The sequence below is a fragment of the Trachymyrmex septentrionalis genome, unplaced genomic scaffold (assembly GCF_001594115.1).
Source record: "Trachymyrmex septentrionalis isolate Tsep2-gDNA-1 unplaced genomic scaffold, Tsep1.0 scaffold132, whole genome shotgun sequence".
Lineage (NCBI taxonomy): Eukaryota > Metazoa > Arthropoda > Insecta > Hymenoptera > Formicidae > Trachymyrmex > Trachymyrmex septentrionalis.
Genome location: NW_017304461.1, coordinates 1154755 through 1172506, shown reverse-complemented (window position 1 = coordinate 1172506; position 17752 = coordinate 1154755). Strand labels below are relative to the sequence as shown.

General features: G+C 31.0%; 4 protein-coding genes across 10 annotated transcripts in view; 2 read left to right on the top strand and 2 right to left on the bottom strand.

Moving 5' to 3' along the window:
• The window catches only part of LOC108757079 (cyclin-dependent kinase 2-interacting protein-like), a gene marked incomplete at its 5' end in the record, with an annotated part of 2541 nt that extends 1062 nt beyond the window's left edge, over positions 1 to 1479 (top strand). The window contains 3 exons of the mRNA XM_018501400.1: positions 250 to 473; positions 653 to 761; positions 1207 to 1479. Of these exons, the coding sequence (XP_018356902.1) occupies positions 250 to 473; positions 653 to 761; positions 1207 to 1403 (530 nt within the window). The remainder of the gene's footprint in view (positions 1 to 249; positions 474 to 652; positions 762 to 1206) is intronic.
• Positions 1480 to 1873: 394 nt separating this feature from the next.
• On the top strand, positions 1874 to 4033 carry LOC108757091 (bystin). The gene is made up of 3 exons (XM_018501423.1): positions 1874 to 2212; positions 2503 to 3428; positions 3784 to 4033. The coding sequence occupies exons 1-3, from the start codon at positions 2072 to 2074 to the stop codon at positions 4019 to 4021; spliced, it is 1305 nt and encodes a 434-aa protein (XP_018356925.1). The 5' UTR covers positions 1874 to 2071; the 3' UTR covers positions 4022 to 4033.
• An 803-nt stretch (positions 4034 to 4836) lies between these two features.
• LOC108757125 (putative sodium-coupled neutral amino acid transporter 10) lies at positions 4837 to 14951 on the bottom strand. Of its 3 annotated transcripts, XM_018501510.1 has the most exons (8): positions 14940 to 14951; positions 10089 to 10436; positions 9069 to 9662; positions 7777 to 8047; positions 7421 to 7557; positions 7102 to 7329; positions 6817 to 7021; positions 4837 to 6731 (listed from the first exon to the last, which is right to left on the bottom strand). In XM_018501510.1, exons 3-8 carry the CDS (start codon positions 9561 to 9563, stop codon positions 5083 to 5085), a joined length of 2985 nt encoding a protein of 994 aa, XP_018357012.1. In that variant the 5' UTR covers positions 9564 to 9662; positions 10089 to 10436; positions 14940 to 14951; the 3' UTR covers positions 4837 to 5082. The 3 variants fall into 3 exon arrangements, with proteins under 3 accessions (XP_018357012.1, XP_018357010.1, XP_018357011.1); XM_018501508.1 differs by lacking the exon at positions 14940 to 14951 and having other exon boundaries at positions 10089 to 10623; XM_018501509.1 differs by lacking the exon at positions 14940 to 14951 and having other exon boundaries at positions 10177 to 10623.
• On the bottom strand, positions 12963 to 17602 carry LOC108757126 (histone deacetylase Rpd3). 5 transcript variants are annotated; one of them, XM_018501511.1, is made up of 9 exons: positions 17449 to 17602; positions 16135 to 16247; positions 15693 to 15810; positions 15245 to 15618; positions 15011 to 15158; positions 14654 to 14939; positions 14344 to 14572; positions 13566 to 13656; positions 12963 to 13469 (listed from the first exon to the last, which is right to left on the bottom strand). In XM_018501511.1, the coding sequence occupies exons 1-9, from the start codon at positions 17510 to 17512 to the stop codon at positions 13399 to 13401; spliced, it is 1494 nt and encodes a 497-aa protein (XP_018357013.1). In that variant the 5' UTR covers positions 17513 to 17602; the 3' UTR covers positions 12963 to 13398. The 5 variants fall into 5 exon arrangements, with proteins under 5 accessions (XP_018357013.1, XP_018357015.1, XP_018357014.1 ...); XM_018501513.1 differs by lacking the exon at positions 17449 to 17602 and adding an exon at positions 16925 to 16974; XM_018501512.1 differs by lacking the exon at positions 17449 to 17602 and adding an exon at positions 16776 to 16874.
• Between the last annotated feature and the right edge of the window lie 150 nt (positions 17603 to 17752).

The following is a 17752-nucleotide window of genomic DNA, read 5'->3' as shown; positions in this document are numbered from 1 at the left end:
ATATATATATATATATAAATTTATGTCTAGTGTGCATGTGTGTGTAATCATATGAAACTTATAAATATAAAGAATTATAAGGAATCTATATTTATAAATGTATTTATTAATTCTTATAATTTTTTTTATGTATAAGCTTTTTAATTCTTATAATCTTTGCTTGTTGTAAAAGAATTTATATATATTAAATATCATCAAAGAAATATGAAAATTTAAATAATGCATTTTATTCAAACAAATTTATTACAGAATTAACTTCACCTAAATCATTCCAAGGAAGAAATTTAACAGGAATTGTACGTCTTATACGTGATTTAGCTGCAGATATTCATGCAAATATACAGCAATGGAATAACCTTCATATTCAAGGAATTACTTATTTAAAAGACATAACACAAGAAAAACACGATAAAAATTATTCTAAGATTTTACAAGATCTGTGTGATAAGTTAGAAAATATTTGTGATAACCTGGTAAATTTTTATCTTTTTTTTTTTAAATTTTTTTACATTCTTTTACTATATTATTTCATAGTTTTACAATTTTACAGATTTAAGTTAATATTATTTTGATTTAATTGATGTTTTAGTTGAATTTAGAATTATATTTGTAATTTATTAATATAAATAACTATGAATAATCTTATTTTTAGGATGGCATAGTTAAAAACTTAGATCAAATTAAAAATCAACTAAAAGCCATATCAACTTTAGAGAAAACTACAGATAAATTGTTTATAACATGGCCGACAACAAGATTTGGTAAGGAATAACTTAACTAGATTTATTGAAAACATATTTTACACGTTCGCTATAAAAAAAATGAATAGATTAAGTTTTGACTGTTTTTTGGCTAACGTAACAAAATTCCGCGAGATATATAGATTATATATATTATATAAAAAGACTATTTAAACAGAGTCAAATGCATTATAGTTTATATTGAAAGGTTCTGCTGACAGAATAAGAGATCTGTCAATATAAATTGTTAGCAAATTGTTGGAAATCAAGCAAATTCTGTAAAAAACAATTGATGTCAATATAATATTTTGTTTGGAATATTCAGTAGCAAATCGTTAGAACGTTGCTAATATTTTATTTGCTAAAAACATATGTGTATATTTTACAATATTTTGATATTTTGATTATATAATTAAATTATTTAATAAAAACCTATGTTATAATATTATGCTTCCAAAATATTTAGGTGAGGTAGCAGAAACTATATATGAAGCATATCATATGGAAGTCAAATTGAAACGCAAATTACTCGAAAATGTTGCTCACAATTGTACAGAATCTTGGAAGATGCTTCATCTTGCAGCTTGGGTATACGAGCCTTTTATAACTGAAAATTTAATAATTTTATTAGATTCATTGCTTATTGAAACTGGTCATAGATGAGAAAAACTTCTAGTGCAGCATTATATTTTTGTTTTAATTTTAATATATTTATATAAAGCAAATATAAAATGACTGGAGGAAGAAATTGTAATTTTATTTATTTATGTATATAGGAATGTAGATTAAAATATAATAAATAGAGCTTAAGTACATTTTGGTGTAAATATATATATATGCGCTTAAATAATTTTCGGTCTTGAATCTTAAATTAAAATATTATTACTATAGAATAGTAATATTTTGTAAATTAATTTAATGATATTGACACTAATAGATATCTTAAAAGTCTATAAATAATTTATTGCGAAAAATATTACCGTAGCTAAAACTCGAACTTCCCTACACACACACACCACATACACACACACACACACACACCGTAACTGATATCTTTACTAATAATAGTAATAAATAATTAAAAATATCCAGTTTTACTTATATCGAGCATAGATACAATATAAGCTTAACATCAATAATTGGAAATATCGAAGTGTAGAATATCGATTCAAGATGTCGACGTTATGAAATATCGGTGCTATAGTGTCAATTCCGCCATGCTTATTTTAAATCCCTCCCCTCGACTTCACATTCCTCGTGTATATACATACACGTGTCTTTGTTGGATCGTTATATATTTACTAGAAATAAAATTTGATATTGCTTAAAAAATGGGTAAAGCAAAAAAGGTCAAAGTATCTAAAGGCGACACCAAAGAACCGAAAATTGGTTTGGCGGATCAAATAGAATTTGAAAAAGGGGTGAAAGTAAAAAACCGGCAAAAGATTAGGCGTCGGGCCGACGAAGAAGAGGTTAGTTTCAGCATTTACTTTATTTAATGTATTTGTTTATTACATTCTGTTTTTTTTTAAATCAAATAGAGATAATTAAGTTCTTTGAAACACGCATAAATAAATTTTAAAATACATAAAACTACAGAAAAATTGGAAGTAATAGCATTGGACTGTATTATCAAAATCTTTATTTTTTATTTCAATTACAATTTATACTACTGTCTCTATTTTTTTTAAATTGAATAGAGATTTAAGTTCTTTGGAAAATTTTTCATCTCACTCTCACATTTTTTAATTTTAATTTCTAGTATATAGCACCAACTCTGACGAAGAAAATCTTGTCGCAAGCTAGGCAACAGCAGCTAGAGATCGAAGATGAGATTGGTCCTAGCAATCTTGAAAAACCCAAAAAATCAAAGGTGAATCTTGGCTCTGGTTTCAGCGATGACGAGGATCAATCTAGCGATGATGGAGAACCAGTGGAGGATGTGTATTATGAGAACATTAACATTGATGAAGATGATGAGCGAGCGTTACAGATGTTCATGTCAAAGGATGCAGCACCCATGAGGACGCTGGCAGACATAATAATGGAAAAATTGACAGAGAAAAAGACAGAAATCGAAACGCAGTTTTCTGATGCCGGGACTATTCGACTGCAGGATTTGGATCCACGGGTGAAGGCAATGTATGAGGGTGTCAGAGATGTCCTGGCGAAGTATCGTAGTGGCAAGCTACCGAAGGCTTTCAAGCTCGTGCCCACCTTGAAGAATTGGGAGCAAATACTTTATATCACAGACCCAACAAAGTGGTCTGCTGCTGCCATGTATCAGGGGACAAGGATATTTGCTTCAAACTTGAAAGATAAGATGGCCCAGAGGTTCTACAACTTGGTCCTATTACCACGCATTCGAGATGATTTGGCGGAATATAAAAGACTAAATTTCCATTTGTATCAAGCCCTGAGAAAAGCATTGTATAAACCAGCCGGATTTATGAAGGGAATCCTCCTACCACTCTTAGAATCAGGAACGTGCACGCTCAGAGAGGCCACTATCATCGGATCTGTGATCGCGAACAATTCTATACCAATTTTACATTCTTCAGCGGCTATATTGAAAATTGCAGAGATGGATTACACGGGTGCTAACAGTATCTTTCTCAGGATCTTCTTAGATAAGAAATATGCGCTTCCATATAGAGTAGTGGACGGAGTAGTGTTTCACTTTCTTAGGTAAGATATTACTTAAAAAGTGACATAATTTCAAAGATCAATTTTAAGTTTCTCAGAAAAGAAGAAGACTATTTTTTGACTTGACAGAAAATTATTGACTAATTAATTACTATCGGCAAAAAGAAATATATTCGCATTCAATAATCACAATTTTTAATTGTGACTATTTTTGTGAAATTAAGTTTATTTTGGACGATTGATAGAATAATGTTTACTTAACTCATTCATGGTAATATCTTATATATCATATTTTTTAGTTATACCACTTTTGAAGTAGAAGAACGATATATAATAACAATAAATTTTAAATAAAAATTATTAAGAACTATGTTCATATTAAAATATAATTCATTAGGTTTGAAAGAGACACAAGAGAGTTGCCAGTACTATGGCATCAGGCCCTCCTAACATTTGTGCAACGATACAAGAGCGATATCAGTTCTGAACAAAAGGAGGCCTTGCTAGGACTACTGAGGAAACAGTCGCATCATTCGATCACTCCTGAAATCAGAAGGGAATTACAACACGCGAAATGTAGAGATATAGAAATTACAGAACCCAAACTAGAACCAATGGATATTAAAGATACATAATGTGTCCAAATATCGAAGTTATTGTATTAATATTTGTAATTATAATGTAATTATAATATAAAGGCCGGTATCAGATTATGTATTGGAAATTGAGAATTATAAATTGAAAATTAGAATTTGGTGAATTGGATAATATTAAAGATATAATCTCAAGTGTCTATAAAAAATGACTGAAATTGGAAATTTATACTTTCCGTGTAAAATTGGATGTTATGCACATGAAATAGTTCAATAAGAGAAATTAATATTTATATTTAATAATTTTGTAATTTATATGAAACTTTTCTCATTTTAATTTTTTAAAAAAGTTTACTTTTCATTAAAATAATTTTTTATTCAGATTCTAATTCTAATTGCTGTTGAACTTTTTTTGTATCACTTCCTTTGGAATAAATTTTTATTTCGTAATTTTTGCATTTTATATATATCATTAAAAAACATGTGTAATACATCTTAAATCTTTTGTTTTGTTTTGATTATTCTGACAGTTAAATTCTTCTTTTCAATTCGCAATCTTCAATCTTTAATGTATGATCTGATATAGATTTTAAAAAATATGAGAAAAAAAAAGATTAAAATAAAATTTAAATATCTTTGTGAGTCAAATGATTTGCAAGAAAGAATTGCTGTGTAAAAATACATTTGTATTTGGTCCTATACTTAGTCAAATACCTTAGACTAATATTTGCATTATTTTTACAATTGTTACGTCGTAGAACGAAGAATGTAATGTATTGGATAATATATAGCAGTCATATTAAAAATCACATACATATATGCAATTAAATTATATTAAATATATCATTTTTATCAATCACACAACTTATAAATATCATGAATATAAAAATCATGATACTCTCATATAAATATCATGATACTCTCGTAATACACACACGCGCGCGCGCGCGCGCACTCATTTGATGCAATAGGAATTTCCATTTTTGAACTTAATAATAATTTAATTGTATGAATATAAATAAGGAAGCGCAAATCAAAAAACAAGAAGTGACTTATAAATTTACTTAATATTATGCTACATTAATTCGATTCTTTTGAGATATTTATATCTCAGTTTTATCTTTAGGACTGAGAATTTTGTCTTCCTGGTTCATACCTGCATACTTTGAATCCAGAGCAGCATGTCGATCTATAGAAATCGTCTTCATTATTCTCTGCTCGGACAAATAAAGATTTGTATTAATCAGAGGCACTTCAGTTGTACTCAATTTAATTACTCTACTTTCAGATTCCTTCTCTGCCTCTGATTTCTTCGAACTTTCCCGCAATTTCGAACAGGACTCGCTGTTTGCGTCATTGGCGTCTTTAACAAGAGATTCAGGTTTCTCAGTTAAATGATCGCTCTCTACTTTCGTGTCGTTCACATTTGCTTCGCCATCAATGTCTCTTTTCTCGCGTTCATTATTCTCCAGAATGTCTCGACGAATCACGAGAATCTCCGGTTCGCTCTTATTCAATGATGGAACGATCATCTTGTCTAATTTTGATTGATTCATCATTTTCAATGCTATAGGTACAGGATATTTCTCATCGTACTTCCCTTGCGATTTGTCTGACGCGTTCACAACTTCACTCGTAAGAATCTCTCTCTTCTCTTCCTTCAATTGACGATTATTATTCTTTTTAGCAAGTTCCTCTTCCATAACAGATCTTTGTAGAACTCCTTTTGTCAAGGCGTTCAAAATAGGTCCCTTCATATTTTTGGAATCATTAAATTCTATTCTTTCTACTTTCGTCTTATCTTGTTTTTCTTTTTGTAATGATTTCTCTGGTGTTTCACGATCAACCTCTTTAATAAGAGGAAATTTGTCTGGTGCATTTTCTGATATTTTTTGTAGTATTTCTACATTCTTATTTTGAGAAACTTCGCGAAACACATCTAATTTTTCCTTATTATTTTCAACCGCGATATCCATTTTATTATTCTCATCTCGAGGCTTTTCATGCTTTTCATTTAATTTTATTTTGTCTGCATTACTCCAATCTTTCTTTTTCAAAATTTCTTTATTATTTTTTTCGATAATCTCATTATTCTTTATACTGTTTTCTTTTTTACTGTTTTCTATCAAATTACTTTCTGCCAAAATATTTTCTTTTACATCAATTTGTACCTTTTCGTTCTTTTTTAGTATCTCGTCCTTCGCCATTCGCTGTTTCTCCCTCTCGAATTCTTGCTTTTGTTCCTTGATATCCTTCAGAATTTCCTTTTGTTCCTGCATCATCTGACGTTGCTCCAATTTATGTTTCTCCAATGTTTTTCTAAGTTGTTCATGTCGTTCTACAGCTCTAGCATTAGCCATATCTCCATCAGCTGCCAACTCTGACTCTTCCTTTTTTATTGCATCCAAAACGAGATTATCATTCTTCTGTAAGTCCAACGATTGCTCCTTTTCCTCGATTATCTTTATTTTTTCTTCCGCTTTCAAAGTAACAGGTTTATCAATTTTAGCATTATCAATATTTATTGCAACTTGTACTTGTGCATTTAAATTTTCATTTTTGATTGTTTCATCTATATTTTTTATTTCTGGCACAAGAGAGCCTACTATTATTTTATCAGACTTTTCAACATTTGGCTTTTCGCTGATAATCATACGTTCAACAGGTATTGGTGGTTCTTGTCGAACGTCTTCCACTTTCAGATCTAATGTTTTATCGATAACATTTATGTCAGGTAGTTGATTAATTTTGTCTGTAATATAACATAAAATTAAGAAAGTAATATAAAATGAATATAACAATAAAAATGATAGATAAATTTAAATAATAATTTGTACCTTTCGCTCTGGGAATAAGTTCCAGACTATTGGGAATGTCGGGAACGATATGTAAATCATCTTTAATTATCTCTAATGGTAAATTATTGATTTGAACGAGCGGCTTATTAGTCATCGCTAACTTTATGTTTGTAGACTTCTCTATAGCATATAAATTGGCGTATGTACCGAGGATCATGATCCAAACACCGACGATTAAAATGCACTAGATATAAAATATATATTATATAAAAAGTTAAAAGAAAAAAATCGTGAAACTGAGGTTTTTACAGGAAAGGACTTTACCTGTGCTATAAGCTTTTCATTAGTATTTTTGCTGCTTATAGAGATAAAAAATACTGTTGGGAATATTAAACAAATCATCACACCAATCGTTGATCCCACAATACCAAGAACAAATTCTATGTTTGGCACTAAAATACCAACGATCAGGGAAATGCTAACTATCACGATTGTGAGGCATCGAAATCTGAACTCCGATAGATAATTGACAGACGGTTCGTGAGTGTACACCTAATATAGCAGTAAAACGTAAATTAGGAATTTTAGCAATATACTTAGATTTATATTTGCCTCTAAATTTATTTGCAATATATATACATACCCGGCGAAATAAGAGAGAATTCAAGCTCGCACGACATGGAAATATGACTAGAGGAAAACTGAATGCAACCGAAAACACGAACCCCAGTTTAATCAATTCTGATGTAATGCTAGGTTCGAAACTCAATAAAATATTTCCTGCAAAATGTAACAATAAAGGATAGTAAAGTATTAATTTGACAAGAGATCTATTCTTTTCAGCTAAACAATGCTTCTTACATTTCTTGCATTTATTTTTCCTTTCTTTTTCTTCAAGTTAGAAAAATAACCAAGAAAGATAAACGATTTAAGAAGTTTAGCTGAAAAGAATAGTCCAAATAATTATAAGCTGTATATTATACAGTTCTGTTGAATTACCTGTGAACGGTTGGGTACAGAATGCAATGTAACCAAACAAGCCAACACACATATAGACAAGTGTACATATATTTAAAGCTCCTCTTACAACGTCATTCATTTTCTCTAAGGATACATTTGGAATGGTTTCGTATATTTCAAACAACTGCGTTTGACAGAAAAGAGCCATAGAAAATATCGGCAGACATTGAAGGATGCCGGCCGGTCTCCAATAATTAACATTGTTAAACCAATCTCCCATAAAAATATGTAGGGTTGATTCGCCCATAATCTATCAATTAGAAAAGAAAGTATATTAATTAGTGCATATAATATATATCTTTATATATATTAAATCCGGTCACTTCCATTAACTACTTCCATTACTACACTAAATTAGTGCATACTAAAAGCTGCTATATGTGAAATTATTATAGTAAAAGTAAATGTTAACGCATAATAAATATTTTAAACGATTAAATAGTCAATAATAATATCGTCATATTATTAACAAAATATATTTAATTATTCCAAAATTAAAATCGATTATAGTCATGTATAAAAATGTTTAGACACTCCATTAATTAGCGTTTTTTAAATTTCTTAATCAGCATTTTAATAATTTCTTGAAATTAGTTGAAATGTATATTATTTTAAATTTATTGCATAATTATATTAAATGACATGCTAGTATGCCATGGTTTAAAAAAAGTATGATCAATGTCATATAGATTGGCCTTTACTAATTAGATACAACATTTATAAGTTTTTACTTAACAGAAAAAGATCCGTAATTGAAACTATTCTTCAAAACAAGACTTATAAATTCTGATTATAGAAGAATAGGGACAAATATCAAAATTAACTTGCAGAATTAAATTAAGTAATTTCTACACAATTCTTTTCGATAAACTTTATTAATTTTTTGCAAGTGAATTTTGATATTTGTCCTTATTCTTCCATAATCGCAATTTATAAGTCTTATTTTGGCATACTAGCATGTCATTTAATACAATTACACAATAAATAAAAAAAATATGTATCTTAAATAATTTCAAGATAGAATATATATGTATTAAAATAAACACGATAATTGTCGTGTTTATTTTAATCTATGTACTAAGACTTATAGTTTGTAAAAGTGCTAATAATTTTAGACATAGCCATACTATGTTACTGCTTTTAGATATTTTGTATAAAGTAACTTTAATATTCACTAATGAAACTAGTGCAGTGCGAGTGACTGAATTCATTAAATGAACATGATTTATATTAGCTAAGATATGGAATAAATTGTAGTTTATGCATTATACCTTTAGTACAAGACAGAGATAAAAGACAATGGTAGCAGTGCAAATACTAGACAGACTGTCAATGTTTCGAAGCAATCCCAAGGGTAAAACTATGAAGAGTCCAGTGAAAATTAGCAAACTAGTGCGAATGTCCGCCGGATTTTTGCTCATCATCTTGCAGATTATTTGCGGTCCCAGATCACCAACAACGACAAAGTAGGCAATACAAGTACCTAGCATAAAACCAATAATAAACAATTCTGCCAGGAACTTTCCCATGTAGCCAAACGCATGGAAAGCGAGTAGCTCAAAGTTGCGTCTTCTCGATATTACAGCTGACTTGACAAGGAAATAACAGGCCAATCGAGACAAAGTGCTGCATAGAAGCAGCACCAGAACAGCCAGTACTATACCACATTGCTTAAAGCAGAAGGGCATCGCCAGAACGCTCACACCTATGATGCTATTTGCGAGGGTCATCACATGCGACATTTGGGAAATCATTTTGAGGATCATTTGGGAAATCTGGCCTGACTGTTATCTGCGTTGTGATTTGTCCTTATCTGACGCAGTACGACACACAGGCCTCTTTGAGTTTCACATCTCATTGAACCTCTGCAATCAGAAATTACCTGTTAATAAAAAATAAAGTTGCTCGATATTAATCCTCTGGAGCTGATGTGAAAATACATAACACATGATGTTTTTCAATAAGAAACATGATGTAACACAGATCATTTCATCTTTGTATACAATATAAACAACAAGAATGTTATAATTCACTGTAGATCAGAAATATAGATAACAGGATGCGTTCCATTTAATGAAACAAGTCAACACAAACGTTGTTCTATTTTTTTTAGCATTCTTATGAATCACAAAGAAGGAAGCTTATGTCGATTTCAAAAAATCAAATAGTAAAAATTTATAAGTATAAATAAAAGTAAATATTAAGTTTAATTTAATAAGAATAATCCAAATTTATAACTGTAACAAAGACTGACAAAGAGATTTATAATTGTATAGATTCAATAGACTCACTGTCAACTCTGGAGAGATCTAGGATCTAATTGAGCGAGTCCAACAGATCCACGTCAGCTCCAGAAAGTTATCAAAACAAATGTCTTACTAATAGAAAACATTGTTGTTCTTTAGCGCGCAAAATGAATTTCACATGCGAGTAACTGCGCGACATTAATCAGTTTTCCTTCCAATTCCAATGTGGATGACGAGGTTAAACTGGTCGATACAGTTGTTACACACGAAGGATTATTTTGCGCTGGTCGCGCAAAAATCCTGTTCATTTTTCTGCTATTACATTATACGTCACACATTAGTGACAAACCGGATTTAACAACAGGGAAATCAAGACGCCGCGGTTTCTTAGGACTATCACCAGTAACACCATTAGGATCATTAGATACCACCAACTTGGATGCATTGAATGTCGTCATTCGACTTCGACATGAAATTACGATACACACACAGAACATATACTAAGAATACGCACAACACATGACTCGCATGTGAGCGTAATATTTATTAGGAAAGGAGGATATTTAATCCTGAATTTATTTTTTTTATTAATTCTTGGTGAAAGTTCACCCACATAATTGAGAATCTTTTTACACTTTTTCTACTTTGTACGGTGAGAAAGGAGAGGGGGAGGGCGGGGGATTGTAAAATGTTATAACTAAATCAACACTATTTTAATGAACTATGTTAAACATATTAAATGTTATTTTAAGCTATCAACATTTTAATAATAAAAATTGCACTTAAAAAGAGCGCTTGAATAAAGATTCATTTACAATAACATTTCAGTATTAATTATATAAAACAGATTATATAATTTGTATTCATAATTATTCTTGAAAATTTGGTAAAAAGAATTTTCATGTTTCAATATTTTTAAGAATTGTTACATTTTAAATTTATGAAAATTTCTGAAGAAAATATCTAAAATTTTTTTAAATTAAAATCTATATAAACTTTCTTCAAAAATTTGAAATGAGTAATCTTACAATATTTCAAAATTTACATATACATATATGAAGAATTTTTCAGAAGAGATGTAGACTTTCTCATTTATAAAATATTCGAATTTGAATAAAAAAAAAAATCTGAGAAATTTTTCTAATAAAATCATGAAGTTATACAGAAATTCTAAAAAAAATTGTACGAAAATTCTAACGAAAATTTTCATCAAAGAAGAGTTTAATAGAATTTTAGGCGGCTCAGGGTTCTTCAACGTACGTTCTTTCTAGGTCTTTCCAAGAACATTCAATCCCCAGAACTACATATATAGATTTCTTTATTTTTTTATTATAAATATTTAAAAACGTCCATATAATACTCTTATACGTGGACATAAATATCTAATACTTGATCTATATCTCGAATTGACTTACACGAGACATAACGCCATTATCTTTTTGAATTTGCCTTTATATATTGTAATATATGTAATGTGATGTCAAGCAATCGCATATTAGAGATTATTATAAGTAAAATCAGTCGCTAATCTAACTGATCAAATACTCTAATCTCACAAAAAAAAAGAAGATAAATTTTATGTACATACGATCGTATTGCTCTTGCACAAAAATTTGGAAATATGTAAGAATGTAGTTTGAAGACAGAATTTATAATAACTTTTCTGTTGCACTAAGATCGACCATAGGCTCGATCTTTGGAATGACATCGCGGTCTTCAATTCTTGTAGAGATCAATCCGGATGTCATGGAATAATTTATATATTTTTTATATATTTATATATAAATTAAGTTAGATCTTGCCTAGTATACATTTAAGATATTACAATTACAATTGAAATTGATTACGTAATTCCTTAACTGCCCTAGCTTCACCGCACTTTCCGATCTCATTTTGTTTTTCGCTTGTGTATACATTACTCAAAAATATAAGAAATATATCTACATTCCTTTCTTAGAATCGTATTCATAGTCGTGATTCAACCTGAGATCCGATTTGAGCTAGGTTCAAATCAGTCTTCTTAAAAATGCTTTTTAAACGCGTTTTATAAATTCAATTGGCTTAAACTTTGGTTCAAACCTAGCTCGCCTAAAATGAAGATCAATCATGGATCGATCTACAACTATGAATACGAGTTTAGATACCTCTCTAGTTTATTTAGTCTCAGAATATGAAAATTAACTTATGACAAATTCTTCCTAGAAAATTCAACACAATGAAATAAATGTAAACTTTTAATTCTATCAAGTTACCAATATTTCTTATATCTTTCACGCTTTCTCAAATGTGTAACAAGTTAACAATATTCACTACAATTCGTCAAATAAAACTAGAGGGGTAGCCAAAGGAATATTTGCGAATTTTTTCGAGTAATGTAAGACGTATTTTACAATTTTATAAAGAACATTATTATGATTATAATATTGTTATTGCATGCAAGGATTAATATCCTTCAAGATTTATTTGCGTATTATATACAAGAATAGGAAGCAAACAAACTTATCAACACATGATTTTTAAGAACAGTTGATTAAAGGATAGTTTTATTCCTTCCTCAGTATAAACTGTATAGTGTGGTCTTTATCGAGAAATTAATCAATTATGAATGGATAAGAAGACGTACGAAATTATATCAATCGTATTACAAAATACATATACGTTTATGTATTTTATACATAAGTTTGATTGCAGCACATTCAGGCTGTATAATGTAATCTTGTTACATCGTAATCGTGTTAAATCGATCGTCAATATTTTATGACTTAATCATGGAATATTTCTGTATTTCTGTAAATTTCTTGGAGTATTTATAAAATCTTGAAAAGTCACGATCTATTCATAATCTCTCATAGAAAAATTAAGTTATAAGTTGAAGTAACACGCTATAATGATTATGCATAAAAAGAATCGTTGGTCAGATTATAAAATTATGACGAATCGATCAAAACGCTATTTCGTTGATATATTTTTAATCATCTTTGTGCGGTAGTTCCAAAACACCTTCCAAAAACACATTTCAGAACACTCAGAAATACACTTCAAAAACTCTTAACGGTCTATGGTTAAAATTGCAGGATGCAGGATATATTATAAGCTATGTACACGCTCATACGTGTTAATTTCAATGAGAATGACGTTTCACGAATGAATCCAATATTTCTAGACGTCTAAACATTTTCAAGATTTTTGATAAAAACATAATGATCTCGTATTATAGGGCGCGCGCGAGGTAGAGGCAGCAGATAACACATTCATGCATGGTATGCTGCCATTATTTAAGTTATTTAAACTTATTTGTTACTTAATTTAAATAAGAGTTTCTCCATTTTCTCAGATGCTCCGGGGCAACTATCTATCAAGGATTCGCCCCTCCGTCTTTTTTAGTCTCCTCATTCGTGGGGTTTACTTTATCGTCCTTCTCATTTTCTAAGTAAAAAAAATTCAAATAATTATTACATTTTTCCCCTAATATTAACTGCAAATGTGATACAAAAAGAAATGTTTATATTTACGATTTAATACCTTTTGATTCTGCTTTTATATCTTCATCTTTCTTTAAGTCGGTATCCATGGCTTCTTGACCTTTTTCCAAACGGGGTCGCTTCCTAGATCCCTAGATTAACATGAGAATAAAATAAGAATATTTTTACATCCGTATTTTTCTAAATCTGTAGAATTATGCATTATCAGAGCCAACGAAATAAATCTTTCATATGTATGAAGTGGTCAATGTACGGGGGGATTTAGTTAAAGTTAAATTTAAAAAATGATAAATTTTTTATATATTACATATATAATAATAAATAAATAAAAAGTAAATAAAGTACACATATGTATTTGGTTTCTTTCAATTATTTATTTATTGCAAATGGAACTCATCGAATATTATTTTTTATTTAAGAATTTATTTATAAGCTTTTCTAAATCTATCATTTCAATTTCTCCTCTTCTTTAAAAAAATTAATTATGGTTGTTCAAACTATTTCGGAGCATTGTATTCACGTATACGTCTGTCTCCACATCAAATGTGGTCCTTGTCATATTTGAGTGATCGTCCAGAGAAAAGGAGATTCCGCCAAGATCCAATCAGAGCGCGCAGCATTGTTCATTGAGATATCGTCAATAAAAAAAATCCAATAAATTACTCATTAAAAATTTAGCTTAGATGTAGCTCAATGTATGTGGAAATTCAACACATGCCAAATTCACATGTGTAGAGTGAATGAACTCACCACTCCACACACAGATCGCTGGCTCTGTGCATTATAACCATTACATTTTAGTAGAATAAAGATGATACCTTGTACGATCTATTATCTCTTCGTCCGCCTTCGCCTTCGTCTTCACTATCACTATATTCGTTTTCATGTTGCATTCTTTTATCTAGGTCGCGTTGGGGCAATCTATCGTCTGGATTTGTCTTCTCTTCAGCTTCCGAGTCCTCAATAACTGCACCATCCTCTGGTATTGCCTGGACTTGTACGCCAGGCGCGTGAGGTAGCATTCTTAAATTTTCAAACAACCTCGTTCTATAAATAAATGCAACGATGAATTAACTTGCTATAATCAAATCTATATCAAACTAAACATAATATTGCGAGAATGCTTACTTTATTTTATCTAGATATTCCGGAGTGTTTTGGTTCGCCATGTTTGATGGACTAATATGTAATTTGAAGTCTGGGCCAAAATATTCAAAATAATCATTATACGGAAGCTCATTAGCGATCTCGCAGCCGAGAGCAACCGACGTTTCGTACGTCCAACATCTGGACACATTTCTGATGGTGTAACCACCACCTCCAACCATCAAGAAAGGCAAATTATATTTTTTCACAAACTCTACGCATTTACCGTGGCCTCTTACAGTTAAATTAAAACATCCCAGTCGATCACCTACAATTAGTATTTATATGAAAAGTTTTGTAATTTCATATTGTGATAATAACTACTTTTTAAAGTCTTACCAGTCAATGAATCAGCCCCACATTGTAGAACAACAGCAGAGGGTTGAAATGTTTCCATTACTTTTGAGATGATAGGGACAAAGATCGATTCATAACTATCGTCGTCCATGCCATCTCTCAAAGGTATATTAACTGCATAATATTTTCCCTGTTAATAATAAGAAATAACCATGTACATTTAATGATTTATTATTTTAGATGCATTGTGTGAATAAAAAGGTAATTTTTTTTTACCTTGCCTGCCCCAATATCACGAAGGTCTCCTGTTCCAGGAAAATATTCGCCATACTTGTGGAATGAAACTGTCATTACTCTATCCGTTGTATAAAAAGCTTCTTCTACACCGTCGCCATGATGAACATCAATATCGATATACAAAACTCTCTGATGATACTTCAGCAATTCCAATATTCCAAGCACAATGTCATTTACATAACAAAAGCCCGAAGCTTCGCTCTTTTTTGCGTGATGTAAACCGCCGCCCCAATTAATGCAGATTTCAGACGCTTGCTTATTAAGCTTTACAGCAGCGGCTACAGATCCGCCGGCTGATAATTGACAAAACTCATACAAACCATCGAAAACGGGGCAGTCTTCTCCCACATTAACTAATGCAGAAAGAAAGAAGTGCAATAAATGCTTTCGAATTCAATATTATAATTTATCTAATATAATATCTTACATCGTTGCATTTGCTTATTATACTCCGACATATTATCTGGCCTTATAGATCTCAGAAATCTAATATACTCGTCACTATGAAATTTCGTCATCTCGTCTGCCGTAGCTTTATGAGGCCGCTAAAACAACAATAAAGTATAATTAAATTATGATATTTTATTCAACATAATAAAATATACAGTGACTGTCAAAAATTTCCAGTCAACATAATTTGTCGCTTTGTTTTTCAGTTTATTATAAATTAATAAAATTCTTGTATCAATAAACTTAAGAACATATTTTAATTAAATATTAAAATATATTAAATACTTGTATACTAGATCTTTATTTATAAAGAGATCTTTATCTGAGAAATACAATAAAATTACTCTTGGCTGGAAACTTTTGGCAACCACACTAGCTGTGCTTTTTGTAAGATTAAAAATCTGAAAACAAACACTTACATATATTTCCATTTTCCTATAAAGTCCATAGTTCAAAAGTAAATTATGCGTCATCCTTATACGATGTGGCTTCATAGGATGTCCTTGGCCATAATAGTAATTTCCAATATCACCTAGACATATTAAAGAATTGTGCATAAATGAACCAATGTGATATTCAAAACATGAAATATTCGGCTATTATAAGATGTTATTTTAAAAGATAAACTGTGTAAAAATTTCAGCGATTAACAAGGCTATTTGTGTGACATTGTCTACTTTCTATGGAACTAGTATAAAACTAGAATAAAGTGTAAAATTTTTATGAACTTATAGAACTAAAGTGAAATAGGTATGTTTGATATTTGACTAAAGCGAGAAAGAAAATTCTAATGTATAGCATAGTCTACTGCAGCAATAAAAAAAAATAGATCCATCAAGCAACGCAAGTTGGCTGACGAGCTACGATGTGTCGGAGCACATCTGAGAATCTCTCACGTTAATCCTACAAAAACAGTATCAGCTATCGCACCGTTCGCCGAAATATCATTTTCAGAGAGAAATCTCTTCGGCAAGCGTGAATTACATACGAGAAATGATTTCTTGCGGTTCGTATTAGTCAATAATCACATAAAATCGCACTATGTTTCTCATAACCTAACCTACTGTTATCCGAGGTTCAGACTACTAATTTCTTTTTCGCTTTTTTCGTGATAAAACCCTTGTCTCGTGACTAAGAAGAGTTACAGTTCGAAGCATAATGTGAATAATTATCGCCACATATGGTAATATATATTAAAAAATTCGTGACTTGTGAAACGTCCAAGTTTTATTGTCCAATTCCTACAAAAAGTCGATTAGGCGATATATTGAATTAAATTCTTCAATTATCAGCCGTAGTCGTCAGGGGTAGATTATAAAATTGTTATTTGTAGTAAGAGATATTGATTCGATAACGTCAAAGGTACTTCAGTATACGGTGACTGTACATATATATAGCAATGGCCGACACTCTTGCCCAAGCTTGCCTACGATCGTACGTAGCCGCGGCTGAGAATCTGTCGTCTTAACGTTACAAAAATCGTATTATCTACTTCGGAAAGCATGAAAATTATGATATAACACGTTACGAAGATCGTGCTTCGACAGATTTGTTGCTGACAAGTCGTGAATGGGGCAAAACGTTAACGGATACCGAATTAGAAAACGCGAAATAGAGGCGGTAAGCGCGAACGGCGCAAACACATTTTACAAGCTTCCCCCCACGCGTGTATGTGTGCATGCGGCGCTTTTCGCGGGATCACAAAGTGCGATGGATTTTCTTCAGTAACTTACTGTCGTAATAGTAGCAGACACGTTTCCTGCTATGCGGCTGCATAGACATTTTTACTGGATCCATTTCGATAAAATTGACAAAATGTTGGGGCACGGAATTAAATGAGGACCGCGGAGTGTCGCTGCTCTCACCAACAGACACAGCGTCGCTACACCAGCTACAACGACTGCATGCGCATGCGTCGGAATACTCGTCGTATACGAGTTACAAGCTTGGCACAAAGATAGCGCTGCGGCGCGATGCTACATCTTTTCCATAGACGTCGCGCTAACAAGATTGGAAATCAACAGTCGATTGTGTATT

Excerpts from the sequence above, each read along its gene's own strand:
- LOC108757091 (XM_018501423.1), top strand. The coding sequence starts at position 2,072 with ATGGGTAAAGCAAAAAAGGTCAAAGTATCTAAAGGCGACACCAAAGAA. Across the intron at positions 2,213-2,502 it reads GTCGGGCCGACGAAGAAGAG|TATATAGCACCAACTCTGAC; the intron begins GTTAGTTTCAGC and ends TTTAATTTCTAG. Across the intron at positions 3,429-3,783 it reads GTAGTGTTTCACTTTCTTAG|GTTTGAAAGAGACACAAGAG; the intron begins GTAAGATATTAC and ends ATAATTCATTAG.
- LOC108757125 (XM_018501510.1), bottom strand. The coding sequence starts at position 9,563 with ATGATCCTCAAAATGATTTCCCAAATGTCGCATGTGATGACCCTCGCA. Across the intron at positions 7,330-7,420 it reads ATTCTCTCTTATTTCGCCGG|GTGTACACTCACGAACCGTC; the intron begins GTATGTATATAT and ends CTGCTATATTAG. Across the intron at positions 6,732-6,816 it reads ACTTATTCCCAGAGCGAAAG|ACAAAATTAATCAACTACCT; the intron begins GTACAAATTATT and ends GTTATATTACAG.
- LOC108757126 (XM_018501511.1), bottom strand. The coding sequence starts at position 17,512 with ATGGATCCAGTAAAAATGTCTATGCAGCCGCATAGCAGGAAACGTGTC. Across the intron at positions 16,248-17,448 it reads TGTCTGCTACTATTACGACA|GTGATATTGGAAATTACTAT; the intron begins GTAAGTTACTGA and ends TAATATGTCTAG. Across the intron at positions 14,940-15,010 it reads TGGGGCTGATTCATTGACTG|GTGATCGACTGGGATGTTTT; the intron begins GTAAGACTTTAA and ends TACTAATTGTAG.